Consider the following 18,611-nt stretch of genomic DNA (forward strand, 5'->3'; position numbering starts at 1 on the left):
TCTAGGTTACCTTGTGTATGTTCTTCTGTTCAAAATAGGTTCTATCGTTAGCATGAAAACTCGCTGTCGTCCTATTCTTGCATTCTTGTCACCTAATACAATCTTAATGTCATTTCTGGGACATCTCTTGTAGGCTTGCTCTAGGTCTTCAAAGAACTGTTCTTTTATTTCCTCTGATTTATCATTAGTTGGGGCATGTGCATTGATCAAAAATTGTATCAGCCCTACGGTAAAAATCCGATATCTTTTGATTAGAGTGTCCCAAAGACAGAAAGTAAAATGCTATTTAAAGCTGAAGAATGCAGCTTTTGTATGCAATTTTTGTATTTTGCCCCAAAAAGGTTTTATAAAGCTGTTAAATAAGTAAAATAATATAATAAGTAAGATCAATATAAACATAAAACAATAAATTTTATTTTTTTTTTGAATTCAGATAAAAATATAAGGCACTTGAAATTTTATCACAAAACGCCAAATTTAAACTTTCACATTATAAACAATCTCACGTTACGGAAAATACTTTCACGAAAACGGCATTGGGTAGAATTTGTAGTTGAGATTGTGTAGATTTGAAACAAGTACTTGCGCAATCGAAAAGAAGCAGTTTTAAATGTTTTATTTGAAGTATAAGGCCGCTACGAGAATTGTAACCCGCCGGCAGTACTCGAGCGGGACGCAGTTTCGAAAATCTCCCTTGAAATTCCAAGACTCGCCTGCATAAGGCGATCAATAGTAGAAACACTTTACATTTTCGAACATACCAAAATATGGTCGGAGTTAAAAGATATATATGTTTTTATATAGACTTAAGAGGATGAGAAACGAAAATATTCGGAGAGAAATGGATATTGATCTAGATATACTTAAATATTGAAGCCAAAAGACTAAACTGGTATAAACACCTGCAGATAATACATAAAAATAGATCGCCGAAAAGTCGTTCTTGGAGAGAAGACGTCAAAGACGCAATGAGCGCCAGAGATTTAGTCAAATCGATTTAATATCAGTAGGTACTTCATCATCAGAGTAATGTATTAAAGATTTTGAAGATATTAGGTGAGCCTTCCGAGTTTGAATATGTATTAACTCGAATGCCTGAAGATGTGGGGACCCCGTAATAACAGTTATATCGTTTTACTGATACCGATTCAAATGCGAAAGGTTTGACTAATTTGTGCTCCAACGGCATATATATATATATATATATATATATATATATATATATATATATATATATATATATATATATTTGGCAATTCATCAGAGTGAGCGCAATATATATATATATATATATATATATATATATATAAATATTTCCTAAATAGGTATGTTATTGTGTAAAGAATCCCTAATTAACTGTATATATTAAACTTGTATTACTTTCGTGTTATTGTACTTTTTAGAAAAATGGTCAAACTATTTTGCTAACAGAAAATGAAGGAATAGATGTCTTGGGCAACATAATCGAATCCAGTATTCTTTCACCTAACAGAGATGTGTATGGAGATCTGCATAACATGGGCCACGTATTTCTTTCATATATTCACGACCCCGACCATAGACATCTCGTAAGTAGTAATAATAATAAATATTTGTATGATTATTAGTTTTAAAATGAATTACATTGGGAAGTGAAAACATGATTTTAATAATGGAGATCCGTGACATGAATCTGTTATTTCTAAAACCAGTTATATATGTAATAACCGTGGTGTGGCTAGCATGATTGTGATTCTTCTGTTTATACTTCTTCCATTTTCTTAGAATGAATCATCTGCTGGTAGATGACAAATTTTCGGATTTTCCTTAACATTATTTATTTAGAATTTAATACTTTTTATATCAAAAGTACATAAATAAAAAGAATTAAAATATGTTTTTGCTAATTTTTGTATGAATTAAATTCCATAAATGAGGTATGAAAAAGTTGATTTTTACTTCAAATAATAATTGTATTATTCTAAATTATACCTATAAATTAAAATTCAATTAAGCACTAGAACTCTCATACAGAATTTATATCTTCATCCTGTCTAAATAATAGGATGAACATATCTAGTTGTTTTTTAGTTTTCCGTTTGAATTTATTGTCAGCTTTAATGGCTTTATATTGTCGTTTTTGTAGGTCTTTTACTATTTCCTCTGGTGACCATGTCTGATGTAATTTCTTAAATACAACTTTAATTGGCCTTTCTTGCTTATTTTCATAAGTGTGGTACAAAAGGTTACTCGTATTTAATTTCTCTATTAAAGCTCTATAATGATCGTTATCGGCTGTATTAATTTTTATACCTTCACTGTTTATGATTTTCATAGTGAAGTTAATACCAGCCTCAGTCAGGAGCTTGCTCAGGTCAACAGCACTTTGGAGACCTTCTTCTACCTACAACTGTAGGTGGTGGTTTCAGATTTTTAATTGGTTTTTTAATTTGTGTTTCTGCACTTGATTTGTGCGGAGAGGGAGAGGATAATGAGGTATCCATTTTACGTTTTTTGTTAGTTTTTCTGTTTTCGTTTCTTATCCAGCAGGTTTCATACGCTAAATCTTCTTCAACGGTGCAGTATTAAAGTTTATCTGCTTTTAATTTTTTTTGTGATTTATCAGGACTTACGGTTAACCCTGTAAGTTGTTCGGCTTTTTTCAGCTGTGCTAATTTTTTTTTCATATCGTTGATTATTTGACTCAACCGTTGATTATCCATATTAAGTTTCTTAACATTTTCTTCTGACTGACAACATGCATTATAAAGCGACTGCTCATTTTGTGAACGTTGTGTATTCTCTGTGATATGATATCTTAATTACTACTTAATTACCACTAATTGGATAGTGAAGCCCTCAATACGTCTGTACACTTAAACAGTCAAATGAATACTGAAAGTGTAATATAGTGAATACGTTAAGTGTTATTTTTTCTAAGGACTGCCCTTTAGCGACTGTACGCAGGTCTTGGACACATTGTTCTTGTCCTATCAGGTCCCTCCTATTGAAGTTTTAAAAGATTTATCCTCAATATTGGTTCCCAACTGGCTAGCTTGTCAAGCCTGCTCTCCGTGACTACATATGTAATTGTTGTTTAATTATGCTGGACATTCGCCCACAAAGTGTTCGGCTCTTTTGCTCTCCTCACACCTGAGAGCGTAAAGTGTTATAATGACAAGAGAAGAAAAAGAACGATTACAATAAAATTTACTACAATTATGACATAAAACCAACTTCATATTCAGAGAATACGTTGTACATTTTTTTTATATTCTATAACACATACAAAATTTTTGTTTTCTAGGAATCTTTTGGGGTGATGGGTGACTCAGCAACTGCTATGCGCGATCCTGTATTTTATAGATGGCATTCCTATATTGATTCCATGTTTCAAAGATATAAATCATCGTTGCCTAGATATACCGTTAATCAGGTAAATTTAAATTTAATTTAAGACTTTATATTACAGCTTTTTCTAATATTAAAATTTTTACAGTTAAATTATCCAGGAGTGACCGTAGACAACATAGCAGTAGAATCAGTACAAGGGCCACCTAATACTTTTACTACGTTTTGGAAACAATCTGATGTAGATCTATCTCGAGGAATGGACTTTCAACCACGCGGTGCTGTATTTATTCGTTTTACCCATTTAGACCACCACGAATTTAAATACCGTATTACTGTTTCAAACAACGGACAGCCTAGACAAGGAACCTGCAGAATATTTTTAGCTCCCAAAAACGATGAAAGAGGCAATCCATGGTTATTTAGAGATCAAAAAAATATGTTTATTGAACTTGATAAGTTCAGAGTTGATCGTAAGTAATTTTAAAAGTATATACACTTTTCATTGTTTTAAAATACATCTTCCCTGTATGACTCGGAAGGTTTGACGAATTATGCTGCTCCTTTCGTTATATATTTGGAATATTAATTCATCAAAACCATAGCAAAGTTTTTGCTGAAATCTGTACATCTTTTATAAATTTTGTACAGCTCTAAAAGATAGAAAAATAGATGATACTTGTTGTAGTTACCACTTAATTTTTACCATTTTTACCTTAAGCTACCATATTTACGGTTTCAATAAATGCTGCACACAATTCGTAAAAAAAATTGGGAAAGGAAGCAAAAACACAATTTGAAACAAAATTTTATTTAAAGGTTTTTAAAAACAAAGTATTTATTACGATGAAACGAAACTAAGAGTAATACAAAAAAACAAATATCAAAGGTAAATAGTTACAAAAGATGCTTGATGTGATGACCGTTAGTCTCTAAGCATAAATTTTCCATTTTATTTAAAAAACGCCGAATTCTTGCAAAAATTCCAAAAGTTATTTCTAAATTCGTTGCAAGCATCTTGTATTCTTAGACAGAGTTGTGCACGATTTTGTATCGGAATGGAATAAACAAATGCTTTTATATGTTTTCAAATACAATTATCCCATGGATTCAAATCCGGCGACCTTGCTGTCGAAGCAACTGGACCGCCTCCTCCAATCCAGTGGCATTCTTATAAATTGTTGTACATTTTTGACAGTATATGGAGGGAATTGATTCAGTCGGTAATAATAAGGAATCTATCTGGTTTGACTGTTTGTATGTGATTTAGAGCTCTGTATAGTGCATACATTTCTCCAGTTATCACAGTGGATTCTGTGGGTAATTTGAAACTTTTTATTATGTCTCTTATAACAAATAATGATCCTACACCAGAAGTTGTTTTAGATGCATCTGTGTAAACTTGGATATATTCAGGGAAAGAAGAAAGTATTCTATTATAATTGCTTATAAATATTTGTGGATTAGTTTCAGATTTATGATATGATAGTAGTTCTGAATTTAAAGTAGGCAAAGGTATTAACCAGGGAGATGGCCTGTTTATGTCTGCTGAATGTGTTGAGGAAAAGTTTAACTTTCACGACGAAAAAACGAAAAATTTTCAAATCGATTTTTCTCGAAAACAGTGTATCCTACCGACTTAAAATAAGAGTACCTTTTAGTAATAGAATAACTGAAAATCTATTAATCTTACCATTACACGTATCACAAATGCTTAAAAAAGTTAAAAAGAAAAATTCTTTCAATAGGGGAGGGAGGGGTTGGAACGCATAATATATCAATATCATCGTCGGAATCTGATCTGGTCTCAATTAAAGCTTGGTCATCATCACTGCTGTCGGATTGTGTTTCCTTCTTTTTTCCGTTTTATTGGATTTTCCGTTATTTGGTTGTATTTTAATTTTTGCTAAATAGTCAGTTTGTATTATGATCTTAGTGTCAGAACAGATTTTCTTACGCTTTTGGTGGTTTAATAGAGATTGTTTAATATGTTCTAGTAAAATAGATTCGAAGAAATTTCTTTCAGAAAGCCTTTTTAATGCTTAATTCTGATTATTTCTTTGAAGAGACTGTTTGTCTTCTAACACAATGCTTCTGACCAAGTATGTTGCTTTGTTGCCATTGGTATTCTCGGACATTTCTTCTTGTTGAGGGGTATCGCCAGGGTCATTTCTATTTCTCACTAATGATGCCTTTTTAGAATTATAATGTTAAAACCTTTTGTCAGCCTCAGGTTCAAATTTTCCATCAGGGATCACTGTATTGTAGAATGGGTAAATACCGGCCTTACTAAAACCACTCCTAATATGGTTCGAACTCAGCTTCTTCCATACTTGTGAAATTTAATTATAGAAGAAAATATGGATTTCGGTAACTTTGTACCGTAATTTCTAATTTCTGCATTTGTTTTAAAGGCTTAAATACAGCCAAATCCATTAGCTGTAGGAGATGGCTAGTATGTGGCGGTAGTTTTAAGATAATTATGTCTTCCCTTAAATCGTTTTCTATAAGGGCAATTGGTGTGTGCGAAAAGTGGCCGTTATAGATCAGAATAACAGGTCACCCTTTAGGAATATTCGGAAGCAACATATGTTCAATATAATTAGAAAATGTTTCTGTTTCCATCCATTCGTTTATTGTTGCTCCATATGTAATAATGAAAATAATAAGGGGTGGTAATTTTTCTCCTGCAGCATTGCCACCCATTAAGACAGAAAAGTTTTCTTTGCCAGGACCAGCTGTAACTCGATGAGCAGCTTTTCCTTTTTCGCCTACTACTTTTACACGACTAGGATCTAGGCGAAAACTGTTTTAATCTAGATTATAAATCCTCTCAGGGGGTATATTTAAAGTGATTTCTTTCACGGAATTAAAATACTCTTCAATTACAAATGGGTCTATACTTTTTTTGCGTACCACTTTAACTAATTGTGGCTTTTTTTGAGAAAGTCCATATCGCGCTTGAAATTTAAAAAATAATCATCTCCCGGTATTAAATCTTCAATTAGAGTTTTTATATTATTTTTGATACCCATTGTCCAATACCTAACATTTTTTTTTGAGAGATCAAAACCCCATTTTTTCACGGTCCTCATATGGTCAGCAATTTTGACCTCAATATCTAAAGGTAAAGCTGTTGGCCTACCCATAGTGCCACTCTTTTCACCCCTTAATCCTTTGACTCTTTTAAATAATGTTTCTTTTGGAATTGAGTAATGTTTTGATGCTTTGGAGAATGTCATTTGTTTAGTTTTTACAGCTTCTACTGCTTCTCTAAAGGTTTCTTGAGAATATGTTGGCGTTGGTTTCTATTTGATATAATTACGAACCACTACACTACAAGCCACTACAAAGTTCTTTCTTGTAGTTATTTACATGAGGGTAAATCAAGTTGACAATGGCAAAACTTAAAGATCATAATTCTTCTCCTAGAAACAATAAAAATAAATTTGGTATTAACTTTTTTATTTTTTATTATGAGAAGATTTAATACATAATGTTTAATTGTTTAATTAAAGTTTAAATGGTTATATGTAGTATTGCTCTAATATTGAATCCAATCTTTTATAATTCTATAATTTTTAAAAATTTTTTTTTTAAATTCCTACTTAAATGATAACCCAATACAAAAAAACACTTAATTTTTAGTGAAACAAGGTAAAAATCTAATAACTCGTGATTCAACGGATTCTTCTGTAACTATACCATTTGATAGGACTTTCCGAGACTTAGATTCCACGAGACCTGAAGGAGGCAATCGTTTATCTACATTTAACTTTTGCGGATGCGGTTGGCCCCAACATATGTTGATCCCTATGGGTAATACCGACAATCCTGGATTTAAATGCGAACTTTTTGTTATGATTTCCAACTGGGCTGATGATGCGGTAAGTATTGCTTTTATAAAATTATAATAATATATTACGCATACAGTAAGCATATTATATCGACAATTGTTTAAGAAATATGCAAATTTGTTGTTAAGAAAATAGTTATCATCTGCAAAGGCTCAAGCTTGAATTTTATTTTTTTAAGCGTATTTCTCCACTACATTTTATTCTTTACAACTTGATGCTAGTTAGCCACATTTGTCTTTTACATAAACCATTGATGCGATTATTTAAAAATATAAGAAAATATATACAAAAACAATTGATACAAGAAAGTGATCGACAGTAATGTGTGTTGTCTCCAATCTTGTTTAATTTTTACTTAGAAACAATAATTAAAAAGTCCTTGAGAACGAAACTGTTGGAATAAAGATTAACGGCCATTCTATTGCTAGATTTCTATAATATCCGATACGCTGATGAAATACCGCTCTCAATTCAGAAAATATCGACGATCTACAGACATTTCTAGTAGACCAGGGCGGATCTGTTTTAAGGTGGATGTGAGAGAAACAGACATTCGGATTTTTGCAGAAATCGTTAGGTGACAACTTCAGTAATCATAAATGATTTATCCCTCCTATCAAATAGGTCCTGATCATTAATAAAAAAATTAAAATAGTTAAAAATTACTAAGAACGTCAATTTTATTAATCTCTGCATTTGTTTTACTTTTATATTCATTTTAATCTGTTTTTATTGGTCCCAGCTTGGTTCTCATGATCTTTCTTTCCACTATTGGTAATTGTCCTTCATCTTTTTAGCCACTGTCATTGTTTTTGCTTCGTGTAATTATATTGACCAAATTATTATATTATAGATATTCATTTTAGTTTTCTTAGTCAGTATTTTGCTTTTAAGTAATCTTTTACTTGCAAAATAAGGTTTATTTGCTGCCCATTTTTTTGTCTTTTGTTTCATGCATTCTTTGTCAGGTTTTGTTTATTGTCACCCCCAAGTGCTTAAAGTATTTTACTTTTTCAAATTCGGAACTCCCTTTTTTAATTATTTATTGGTTTTTACCTGATTTGTAATATTTTTGTCTTTTCTTCATTTAATCTCTCATTGCTTTCTCTTCCTTTTTTATCTCTTCTGGCATTTCTTTCATCATATTTCTGTTATTTAAATAATAATATATTCTTCTTAGGCAATTATTTGCCCATCTCTTGCTCATAGGTTCTCTTGGTTCGAATCGACAACCCGTTCAAAATTTTTTTTATTATATGTATAGTACCTATCTATTATTGATCTTACTTCTGTGAATCCACATTGTTATCGTCTCACGTTATTCTTCGTGATCTTTGACAATCTTTTTTCCTATATTTTTCCATAGTTTAAGTATTTTTCTTGCAGCTTACTTTCTTCGTACGGAGGCAGTAATGCGGAACCATAAGTTTGATGTTAACTTCGGTTTTACTAGAAGCTTCTATACTTTTCTCTTCTGTAATACTTTCTCCAATTCTCTATTGTTAGCCTTTTTGATGTTTCGTCTAGTTTGTCCAACGTTTCCTCTTTCTTGCTTATTTTCTTCTTCAGAAGATTTTTCCGTCAATAGTTATCTGTAGTGACCTGCCCGTAATTGTTTATATTCATTAACCTCTCATTATATTAATATCCCCTCTTTGTTTTTTATTTAGTTTGTTTTACAATTATATTTTTTGGTTTGTTCTTAAATTATTTTATAAAAAATGTTTATATTCCTTTTCTCCTCTTCTATTTCTTCTATTGTTTCATCCATCTATCTTCTTTTATTTAGTTTCTTAATTTTCTTCTTAATTATTTATAGTTTTGTTTCTCTTCCTTTTTATGTGTTCTTAGCCGTTTAGTTCTTGCTTTTGCGCCTTTTTTGCTATTATTTCTTTACATTTCTGGGTAGAAATTGATTTATTAATTTCTTATATACTCTTAATTGTTTTCCTCTGATGTTTGTTTGTCTACCGGCTTGTTTGCATATTCTTCTATTGATTTTTTTATCGTCTCCCATTCTGATGTAGGTATAGTGTTTTATATTTTCTCTTATTTGCATTGTTACTTCCTTTTTGTATTTCTGTATAATGTCTGCATTGTGCAATTTATTGATATTCTAATTTTTTCTGTTTCATTTATATTGTAACTTCTGGTATTTTAGTGGCTGTGGCAATAATAGTAATCTAAATACGCACACGCACCTCTAAATGTTCTCACATCTTTTATTGTTGATTGTTTTCTATTTTTAATCAGTATTTGATAAATTTGGCTGCACGTTTTCTAATCTGGTGATTTATAAGTTACTTTACGTATTTTAGGATGTTTTTGTTGATTTTATTTTTAGTTATTCTTTGTTACCAAGTCACATAGTTTTGGGATATTTTTAATTTCTTTCGTGTACTAAGGATTAGGGTCTCCTAGTGCAAATATAACATCTGTTTTGAATATTTTTTTCATGTCTTTTTCTACCTTAAAATTTGAAGTTTAAAATAAAAAGTTTCTCTTTCATCTGCCTTGCTTGTTTCTGTAGTAGGCTACTTATTATGTTAGAAAAAAATAGAGCTAAGAGGAACTACAACGTTAAAGGAGTTTTATTGTTTCATATGTCAATGGACTCCCAAATATAAAAAAACCGCGGATTGCTACCATTTAAAGGAAAAGGTTTTTGAAAAAGGGGTGATTTTGTCCTTATGTACTAGGTTACATTTTGGTGAATTTTATGTCTATTGAATAAGGGTTTAGTACTAACTTTAAACAAGATACAGTTCTTCAAAGTTTTTTACTTTTATGCTATTTTTATACGATTTATGCTAAATTGCTCATTATACCTTTTTTCTAGTTAATTTAAGTACATATATCCATTACTAATAAAAAAAGGAAAACTTATTTTCTGTACTTTGCAATAGTCTATTGTAAAATATTCTAAGAGTAACGGTAATCAAGATATAATCAAATTGTGATGCTTGCAATGATTTGTATATACCTAAATGTCAAAGAAAAAAATATTTCAGTCGTTAAAAACAAAAATGCCATTAAACCTCTAAAAATGATACAAATAAGCTGAATTTCGCTGAGAATATAAATTTTAAGACCCCGAAAAAGATGCAAAAAAGTGGAAAACTCTAAAGAACCATATCTTGCTTAAAATTATTAGTCCTAGAGCTTTCTACTGTAGATTATTTTAAACGTAATTATTTTTTCACAGTAATTTATACCTTTCTTAAAAACACACCCCGTTAAATGGTAGCACTCCGCGGTTTTTTTATATTTGGGGGTCCATTTACCATCAGTTTCTTTCTACAGTACAAAATCAATAGCCTAGAGGTGCGGATAGGTTTTAAACTGACGTTTTAAATGGTTTATTATTGATTTATTTATACGAAATTCTTTCACATATTGATTTGAAACAAAGTTTATGACTTTCTGTCTTAGGTATCCGAGTATCATTCCTTACTCTCTATCTAAATATATCATTGTAAGTTGTGTTTATCAATATATCCTTGTCACTTCCAACGTGATTGTTACAGTGCTGCAATATCTATTTTATAAGTTTTAAGTTCTTTGCCTATTTTCAACCTTTTTCCTGGGGACAATATCGTTCTTATGTTCCATGTACAACATCTTTTCATTTTTCGCTTTTGTCTTTTACTTTTATTTCTTTGTCTGCTCTTATTTATTTCTCTTTTGGTATAAATGAGTTTATCTGCAAATATTTCATGTTTATTTACCTTGTCCGTCGTCAACTGAGTATTGTACTTTCCTAGGGGGGTTACATTAGTATTATGTATATGTTACGTGATTTATTTGAGTAATCTTACTAATTTTAATTTACAGATTAATCAAGATAATACCGGTGTTTGCAATGATGCTGACAGCTATTGTGGTATAAAAGATAAACTATATCCTGATAAACGTTCCATGGGGTATCCATTTGACCGGCAGCCAAGGGAAAATGTTGACACTTTAGAAAACTTCTTAACACCTAATATGAGAGTTCAACAGGTACATATTAAGTTCTCCAACAAAACTTACAAGCCAAGACAATCTTAATTTGCTTTAAAACGATTAACAGATGTGACTGAATATGAACTTGGACAAATAAATGCATTTAATGAATATTGATGTTTAATTTATTCTTTCTTATATTCTTCGTTACCTCAACAATGTGTAGATACTTAATGTAACGTTTTTTTTTTGACAAACAGATTAATAAACGAAATATTTTACTTCTGGTTGGAGATATTTCCCCATTTTATTAATAACACTATAAGACGACTAAAATCAATCCGAAATCAAATTTATTTTGTCCTCATCAGAGTAAGATTTCATATAAATTCATAGTTTTTGCCAAAACTTATCCCCGAGCAGATATCGGTCCAGATCATAATCCCGTACTTGTCACGTTCCGAACGAAATTAATGGTACGTAATTAAAACACCGACACAAAATCAAAATAATATTAACACATTAAGGGAATCACCAACAAAGGAACAAACTATAGTAGGCCTAGGCCAGTAAATAAATTTATTATGGCTAACCTGTGATTTTACATATCACCACCGAATCACCACCAATGAAAATTTGGATTTAGTTTCTACTTACCCTCCACTTCACTTTTGGACTTGTGCCATTGGTTGCTATTTATTTTTTAGAGTTTAAAATTACCCCCATTAGAAAAAAATCATATAATTGTAAATTAAAGCGGGTAATTGATTTAAATTATCTTTTAATTAAGTAAATGAATGTCAATTTACATTAAACAACCTAATTTAAGATTTTATCATAGTCTTACTCCTAAATCTCACCCTCAAAATTAGTAATAAATAAAATATTGTCATTGAATACCTTTCTCCACTGACGTGCATGTGTGGATTTAGGTTATACTTACCCTCCACTTCAAAATTGGACATGCGCCGTTGGGTTTTATTTGGGTTGCTTTGGGTGAAAATGACCCATACTAGAAAAAAATCATATACAGTAAAACTTCTTTTAACGGACACGTCTCCACAACGGAAACCCCTGTTAAACGGGTAGTTTTTAGGTCACCGAACATTTCATATGTGGGTAAATAGGAAGACACCTCCGAACAAGGGACCGTCTTCCCAACGACTCCCCACAAAATTTGCCTTCAATTTTTCTAGGAAATTATTGTAATTTTACCTGCCAACAACGGACAGTCAGGTAAAGACGATTAAAAGATTTAAGTTGGAGCTCCAGATATTCAAATATGTATTCAAATATGTAAGACTAATTATATAAGTAGATACTTACAGTCATAAAACTAAGTACTTTAGGTGCATCGAGTTTGATTTGGAAAAACCCATTCTAGAATTTATTCATCCTTTGTACACATTTCTAATTTAGTTGTGATATTCTGATCTACAGTCGGGTCACAATTTGTTGATAGCTTACTACAAGTTTAACATTAATTAGAAAACTGAAATACAGAGAGGATAGGTAATACGATATAATAGTAAAAACCAACCTAAAACTGACGGTTTAAGACGTTTTCGACTAACCCACCTTATATCTGAAGGAATACAATACCTTATAATCCTATTACGGGGGTATTTTGAATGGTTAGAGATGAATGACCAGTGTCGCAGAGTATATGATTGAAACATTTATTTGAACTAAATAAATATATTTTTTAAATTGTACTTATGTAAATTGTATTTTTTAATAAAACTTATTTATTTTATTCAAAAATAAAAAGTTTCTTGCCATTTGTAAAAGATACATTTATTTAATTAAGGAAAAAGGTGCCAAATGTCGCCTGGCAAAATTTCCAATGTGTTTTAAATGTATCCATTATTTTCGAATCCGGAGAAAACTAATAAATATTTTTGAAAAATTTAAACGCAGAATGAAAGACTACATTATTACTCAGGGCAGAAAGTCCCTGAAAACTTCTACAATGTTTATTTTAATATGTTATGTAACAATGGTGAAAATAAAAGAGAAAATATAGTATAATTTTTAATTGAAAATATTGCATGCAAAAGAAACTTTTTATTTATTCTAAAAATTATTTCATTCTGCCTTTAAATTTTTCAAAAATGCTGTTTAGTTTTCTCAGGATTTGAAAAAAAAAATGGATACATTTAAAACACATTGAACATTTTGACAGGCGACATTTTGCGCCTTTCCCCTTTAATACCTTACGATTACAACTATTATTACTTACCTTATATAATTACGATTAGAAAACTATTCAAATTCAAAATAAATAGGATCAACTTCGGAATCCGAGTCATCTTGAGGGTTAATAATTAGCGGTTGTGTCTCTACGGTCGCATTAATTATGTTATCAAGATCCCACATTTTTTGTTCTTCTTCTATTCCATGCCTTAATGCATCTTTCCAGTTTTGTTCTGTAATATGTTGTAAAGACTCGTATAACAATTCACGTACAGCTTGTATTTTATATAACGTATTTTTTCTAGCCACATAACTTTTCATTTGTGCCCAAATGAGTTCAATTGGATTTATTTCGCAGTGGTAGGGTGGAAGTCTAAGGACTATAATGTTTCGCCTTTCCGCCATTTTGTCAACTACGTATTCCTTGAACTTAGATTTGTGTTGCCGGGCAATTTTTAGAAGTTCTGCTTTTACCATTCCATCTTCGTAAGGCAGATACTTATTCCGCAGCCAGTCAAGAATATCCTGTTTCTTCCACGCAGTCGTTGGAAGTCTTTCTACTAGTCGTGAATGATAAGGTACATTATCTAATACTATAATTGAATTTGGTGGTATGTGTTCAATCATCTGCTCAAAATACTCTTCGAAAACATCAGCTGTCATCTCCTCGTGATAGTCTTTTGTGCTTTTGGACTGAAATTCCAACAACCCATGCTTAACAAATCCTTTTTCACTGCCAATGTGAGAAAATATTAATCTACTGATTTTACCAGAAGGTGGGGAGATACCAGTAGACCAACCTTCCATAAAGGCTTGCCTGGAGCTTAATATATTTTTATCTGACCAGATTTTTTTTAGAGTATGACCTGAGTTTACCCACGTTTCATCCTGGTAGAAGATGGGCCTTACTTCAGCCCGGAATTTTCGTATGGATCTTAGATAATTTCTTCTCCAACATATTATCTCCTCCCGGTCAATCAAAAGTGATTTTCGGTCTGATTTCTCCCACCGGAAATTTAATTCTTTTAAAACTTGCCACAATTTAGTTCGTCCGATATGAGGCAAATCCGGGTCGTCTCTAACTTCTTGTAAAATTTTTTTTAGGTTTGGTATTTCTTTTTTGAAAAAAAATCCATGAATTTTCCTTCGAATACCATTTTTGGCAAATTCATCAATTTCAATACGCTTTTTCCCTCTCTTTAAGTGTTCGTTTGTGTTTGGGTTAGCTATACCGTGTTTTTTTCTTTCTAATAGGAACCTATATATAGTTGACTCTCCTACGCCAGTCATGTTGGCACAACTTTCGACTATGTTGCGAACAGTGTTTGTGGGATTCTGAGAAACCAGAGCATCGTGAACATTCAGGACAATAGTCTTCTCTCTTGGTGAATAGACAGACTTACTGACTGTACGCAACAGTACCGGTGTAAAACTTGATGATGTTGATGATGAAGCCATCACAAACAATCCAACAAAACGAGCACGAGCAAAAAGTACGTATATGTTCGTAGGTATATGGAATAAAAAATCACTCACGCACTGCATATAATTCGCAAAAGAAATATTCGAGACGCTAATTACTGCCGTAGACGCGGACACACCGACGAGCCGTAAATTACATGCAATCAAAAACGTACTAAACAAAAAAATTGTTTTCGTTCGTAATAACTTCACCCTTTTAAGTTAAGTTTCGAATATAAACTGAACAAACGAGGCACGTGGCCAAAGCATACCCATTATATTATTAAAAATCTGGGGAATTCCATCCTAATTATTTTGCAACGAATAGTACCTTCGGATATGAATTCCAGGTTTTCTAGTAAAGTGATTAAACGCGAAGATTAGTATTGAAATATCCAAAGAGATAAGGTATTCTTATTTACAAAATTGTTAATGGTTAAATTCTTATTTTTATTAATATAATATAATTACATAACATTAGCCGTGAAAGTTTTAATTGTTTTTTTGCAAAATATATTAGTATTAAAATATTATTAATATTATATATAACAGTATTAAAAAATATTATATTATTATTTAATGAATAAACACCTCAGGAACGCCTATGGTTTACGACCGTTTTATGAGTTTGAGGCACATTTCGTGCTCTCAACAATTTATGAACGGAGAATAAGTGTAACAATGTCTTCGATTAACAGAAAGTTTTTAAGTTTGGAAGAAAAATATCGGTGATAGAAGCATCTGAAAAAAATAATTATAGTGTTTAAGTTTTGGCCGAAAAGTTTCCAGTAGGAAAATCTCAAGTTAGTGACATTAAAAAAAAGGCCTATTTGAAAAGGTGGTATAGTGAAAGTGGAAATGTTCAACAAAAAAAAAAAAAGAGAATTAAAACTGAAGCTGTTGCCATCGATAATATTGTGTACTATTGGTTTTATAAAGTGGGAAGTAAAAACATTTCATTATTTGGACCGATAATAAAAGAAAAAGCTTTAGAGTCGGCCAAAGAACTCAATTTGAATTTTAAAGATTCCAATGGTTGGTATGAGAAGTTTTGATTAAGAAATAACATTAAATTTAGAGCAATTTCGGGAGATGCTGTAAATGTTATTAAATGGCCATTTAAGTCAAGATATTTATAACGCTGACGAGACTGGTCTGTATTATCTAACCTTACTAAGTAAAACTTTTATATTTCGTAATGAAAAGTGCACTGAGGGTAAATCTGCTAAGGAAAAGCTTAAAAGCTAAATGGGGAATAAGGAAAACCTTTGGTGATTGGTAAAAGTAAAAACCCTCGATGTTTTAAAAAAATGTCATGTTGATAAATTCCAAGTCGACTGGTACTACAACAAGAAGGCTTGAATGGCCAGAGATATCATGATAGATGGGCTGAATGACAAATTTGACAGAAGTTTGTAATGTCAAAAAAGAAAATTTCTCTTATTCCCAGACAACGCATCATTCCACCCGGATATTTAGTTATCTATCATACCGATAATATTTTTGCCACATAATACTACAGCAGATTGTCAACCATTAGACAAAAGAATAATTAAACACTTTAAATCTCTATATAGTAAGTTTTTGATGAGAAGACTGTTCTTTGTCAACGGCTGAACTGGAGAAGTCCATAACGATTGCTAACGCCTTAATTTCGATTGTGGCAGCATGGAGAGATGTTTCAACCACAACAATTAAAAATTTTTTCATTAGGTGCAGTTTTTAAAAAAAATGGTTGTAATGGAGAAGAAATTGTGGAAAATCTGGAGCTACAAGATCTGGAAGATGATTTGCCATTGTCAATCTTTTGCGAAAGTCATGGAGTTGAAAATTTTTTAAACTACCTAGAGATTGATGCAGTCCTATTGACGGAAAATACTGAAGTAAACTTAGCTATTTGTGTTGTGATTTTAAAGAAAACGAACAAGTGTCCAATGTCTCCGACAATGAGAGTGACACGAGTAAGTCAAAAAATGTCTGAAGAAGTTCTAAATATTGAGTCAGAAATTATGAAAATTATGTCCAAAACAAAAAACAAACCACAATTTATGATTTTTAAGAAGTAATACCTACCTTTTTTACATTAGTATTTTATTTTTTTTTATTGTGTATATGCTTACGCAAATATGTACGAAAATTTATAATTAAAAATCAAGAAAATCGATCCTTTTTTTAAATTTCAATTGATTAATTGAATGGCCCAAGTATTTTGAAAGCTGAAATTGTACACGCTATCAAACTATTAAAAAGTAACAAAACCCCAGGACCAGATGATATGTACGCAGAAACAATCAAGTTACTTAATGAAGAAAACCTAGACATTATTGTCAAGCTCTTTAACGACATCTACGATACGGGCCAGATTCCAAAAGATTGGCTTCGATCTACATTTATCGCCCTACCAAAAACACCACGTGCGAACTTCTGCAAGGACCACCGACTAATAAGCCTAATGAGTCACTTTTTGAAACTTTTCCTGAGAATACTTCACACTAGATTGTTTAAGAAATGTGAAGAGGTCAGTGGATGGAGTCAGTTTGGTTTCAAAAATGGACTTGGCACGAGAGGGGCGATCTTTAGTATGCAAACATTGATACAGAATTGTTTAGATCAAAGAAAGGATGTTTTTATCTGTTTCATCGATTACGAGAAAGCATTCGATAATGTAAAACATGAATTGATGATAAAATACCTACAAGAGTTGGGATTGGATGCAAAGGATATAAGAATCATTGCCAATCTGTATTGGAATCAGACAGCAACAGTACGTCTTCAAAATTCCAACGAAACAGAAGATTTCTCCATTAAAAAAGGAGTAAGGCAAGGTTGTATACTGTCTCCAATGCTGTTCAATTTATACGTAGAAAAAGCCTTCGCAGAAGCAGTGGAAGACTCTAATAAGGGTATTAAAGTTAACGGCATATTTATTAATAACATCAGGTATGCCGATGATACAGCCGTAGTGGCAGATAACATCGAAGATCTTCAGTGCCTTTTGAATGATCTAACTCTTGCAAGTGAAGCTCGGGGTTTGAAAATAAATATCAAGAAGACAAAATCAATGATTATAAGTAGAAATGATTACCCCAACGCAAAGATATATGTCTCTGGAGAAGAAATCGAACAAGTCAGGCAATTCAAATACTTGGGATGTTTGCTGAATGAGGGTTGGGACCCCGAGAATGAAATATAGAGCAGAGTTGAACAAGCCAGAAATGCTTTTTTGAGGCTTCGTAAGTTTCTGACTGATCGCAAATTGGACTTCAACCTCCGATACAAGATGCTTAAGTGTTACGTGTGGCCTGTTCTCCTGTACGGAATGGAAGCATGGACGTTAAAGGCCAGTTCCATTAACAAACTTGAAGTGTTCGAAATGTGGTGCCTGCGTCGAATGCTCAGAATATCATGGACGGACAGGGTCAGAAATAAGGAAGTACTCAGAAGAGCGGGCTTACAGGATAGGGAACTTTTTAATTATGTAAAAAGTAAGAAGACTGCATACTTGGGGCACATTATACGAGGAGAACGATACACTTTTCAGCAACTAATACTCGAAGGGAAAATAGAGGGTAGGAGAGGTCTCGGACGTAAAAAAATGTCATGGCTTCGCAATATTCGACAATGGACAGGAATCAACAGCTATGAAATGCTTCGCAATGCTGCTAAAAACAGAATTATTTAATCCAGAATATTTAACATCTCACCTGACAAGACGATGTACGGTGGACGCCTACGCAGAAATGCATGGCACCTTAAGAAGAAGAAGATTAAGGGATAACTCTGCAAGACGGACAATTATTTTTCCCCGTTGGTGTCCGCTAT

General features: G+C 32.0%; 1 protein-coding gene across 1 annotated transcript in view; it reads left to right on the forward strand.

The window, feature by feature from the left end:
• Positions 1–11,311, forward strand: part of LOC140443673 (phenoloxidase 1-like) — a 35,503-nt gene extending 24,192 nt beyond the window's left edge. The window contains exons 7-11 of the mRNA XM_072535046.1: positions 1,404–1,568; positions 3,287–3,415; positions 3,479–3,803; positions 6,979–7,217; positions 11,022–11,311. Of these exons, the coding sequence (XP_072391147.1) occupies positions 1,404–1,568; positions 3,287–3,415; positions 3,479–3,803; positions 6,979–7,217; positions 11,022–11,237 (1,074 nt within the window). The 3' untranslated portion in view covers positions 11,238–11,311. The remainder of the gene's footprint in view (positions 1–1,403; positions 1,569–3,286; positions 3,416–3,478; positions 3,804–6,978; positions 7,218–11,021) is intronic.
• Positions 11,312–18,611: the final 7,300 nt, after the last annotated feature.

This window comes from Diabrotica undecimpunctata, chromosome 6, assembly GCF_040954645.1.
Source record: "Diabrotica undecimpunctata isolate CICGRU chromosome 6, icDiaUnde3, whole genome shotgun sequence".
NCBI classification, from domain to species: domain Eukaryota; kingdom Metazoa; phylum Arthropoda; class Insecta; order Coleoptera; family Chrysomelidae; genus Diabrotica; species Diabrotica undecimpunctata.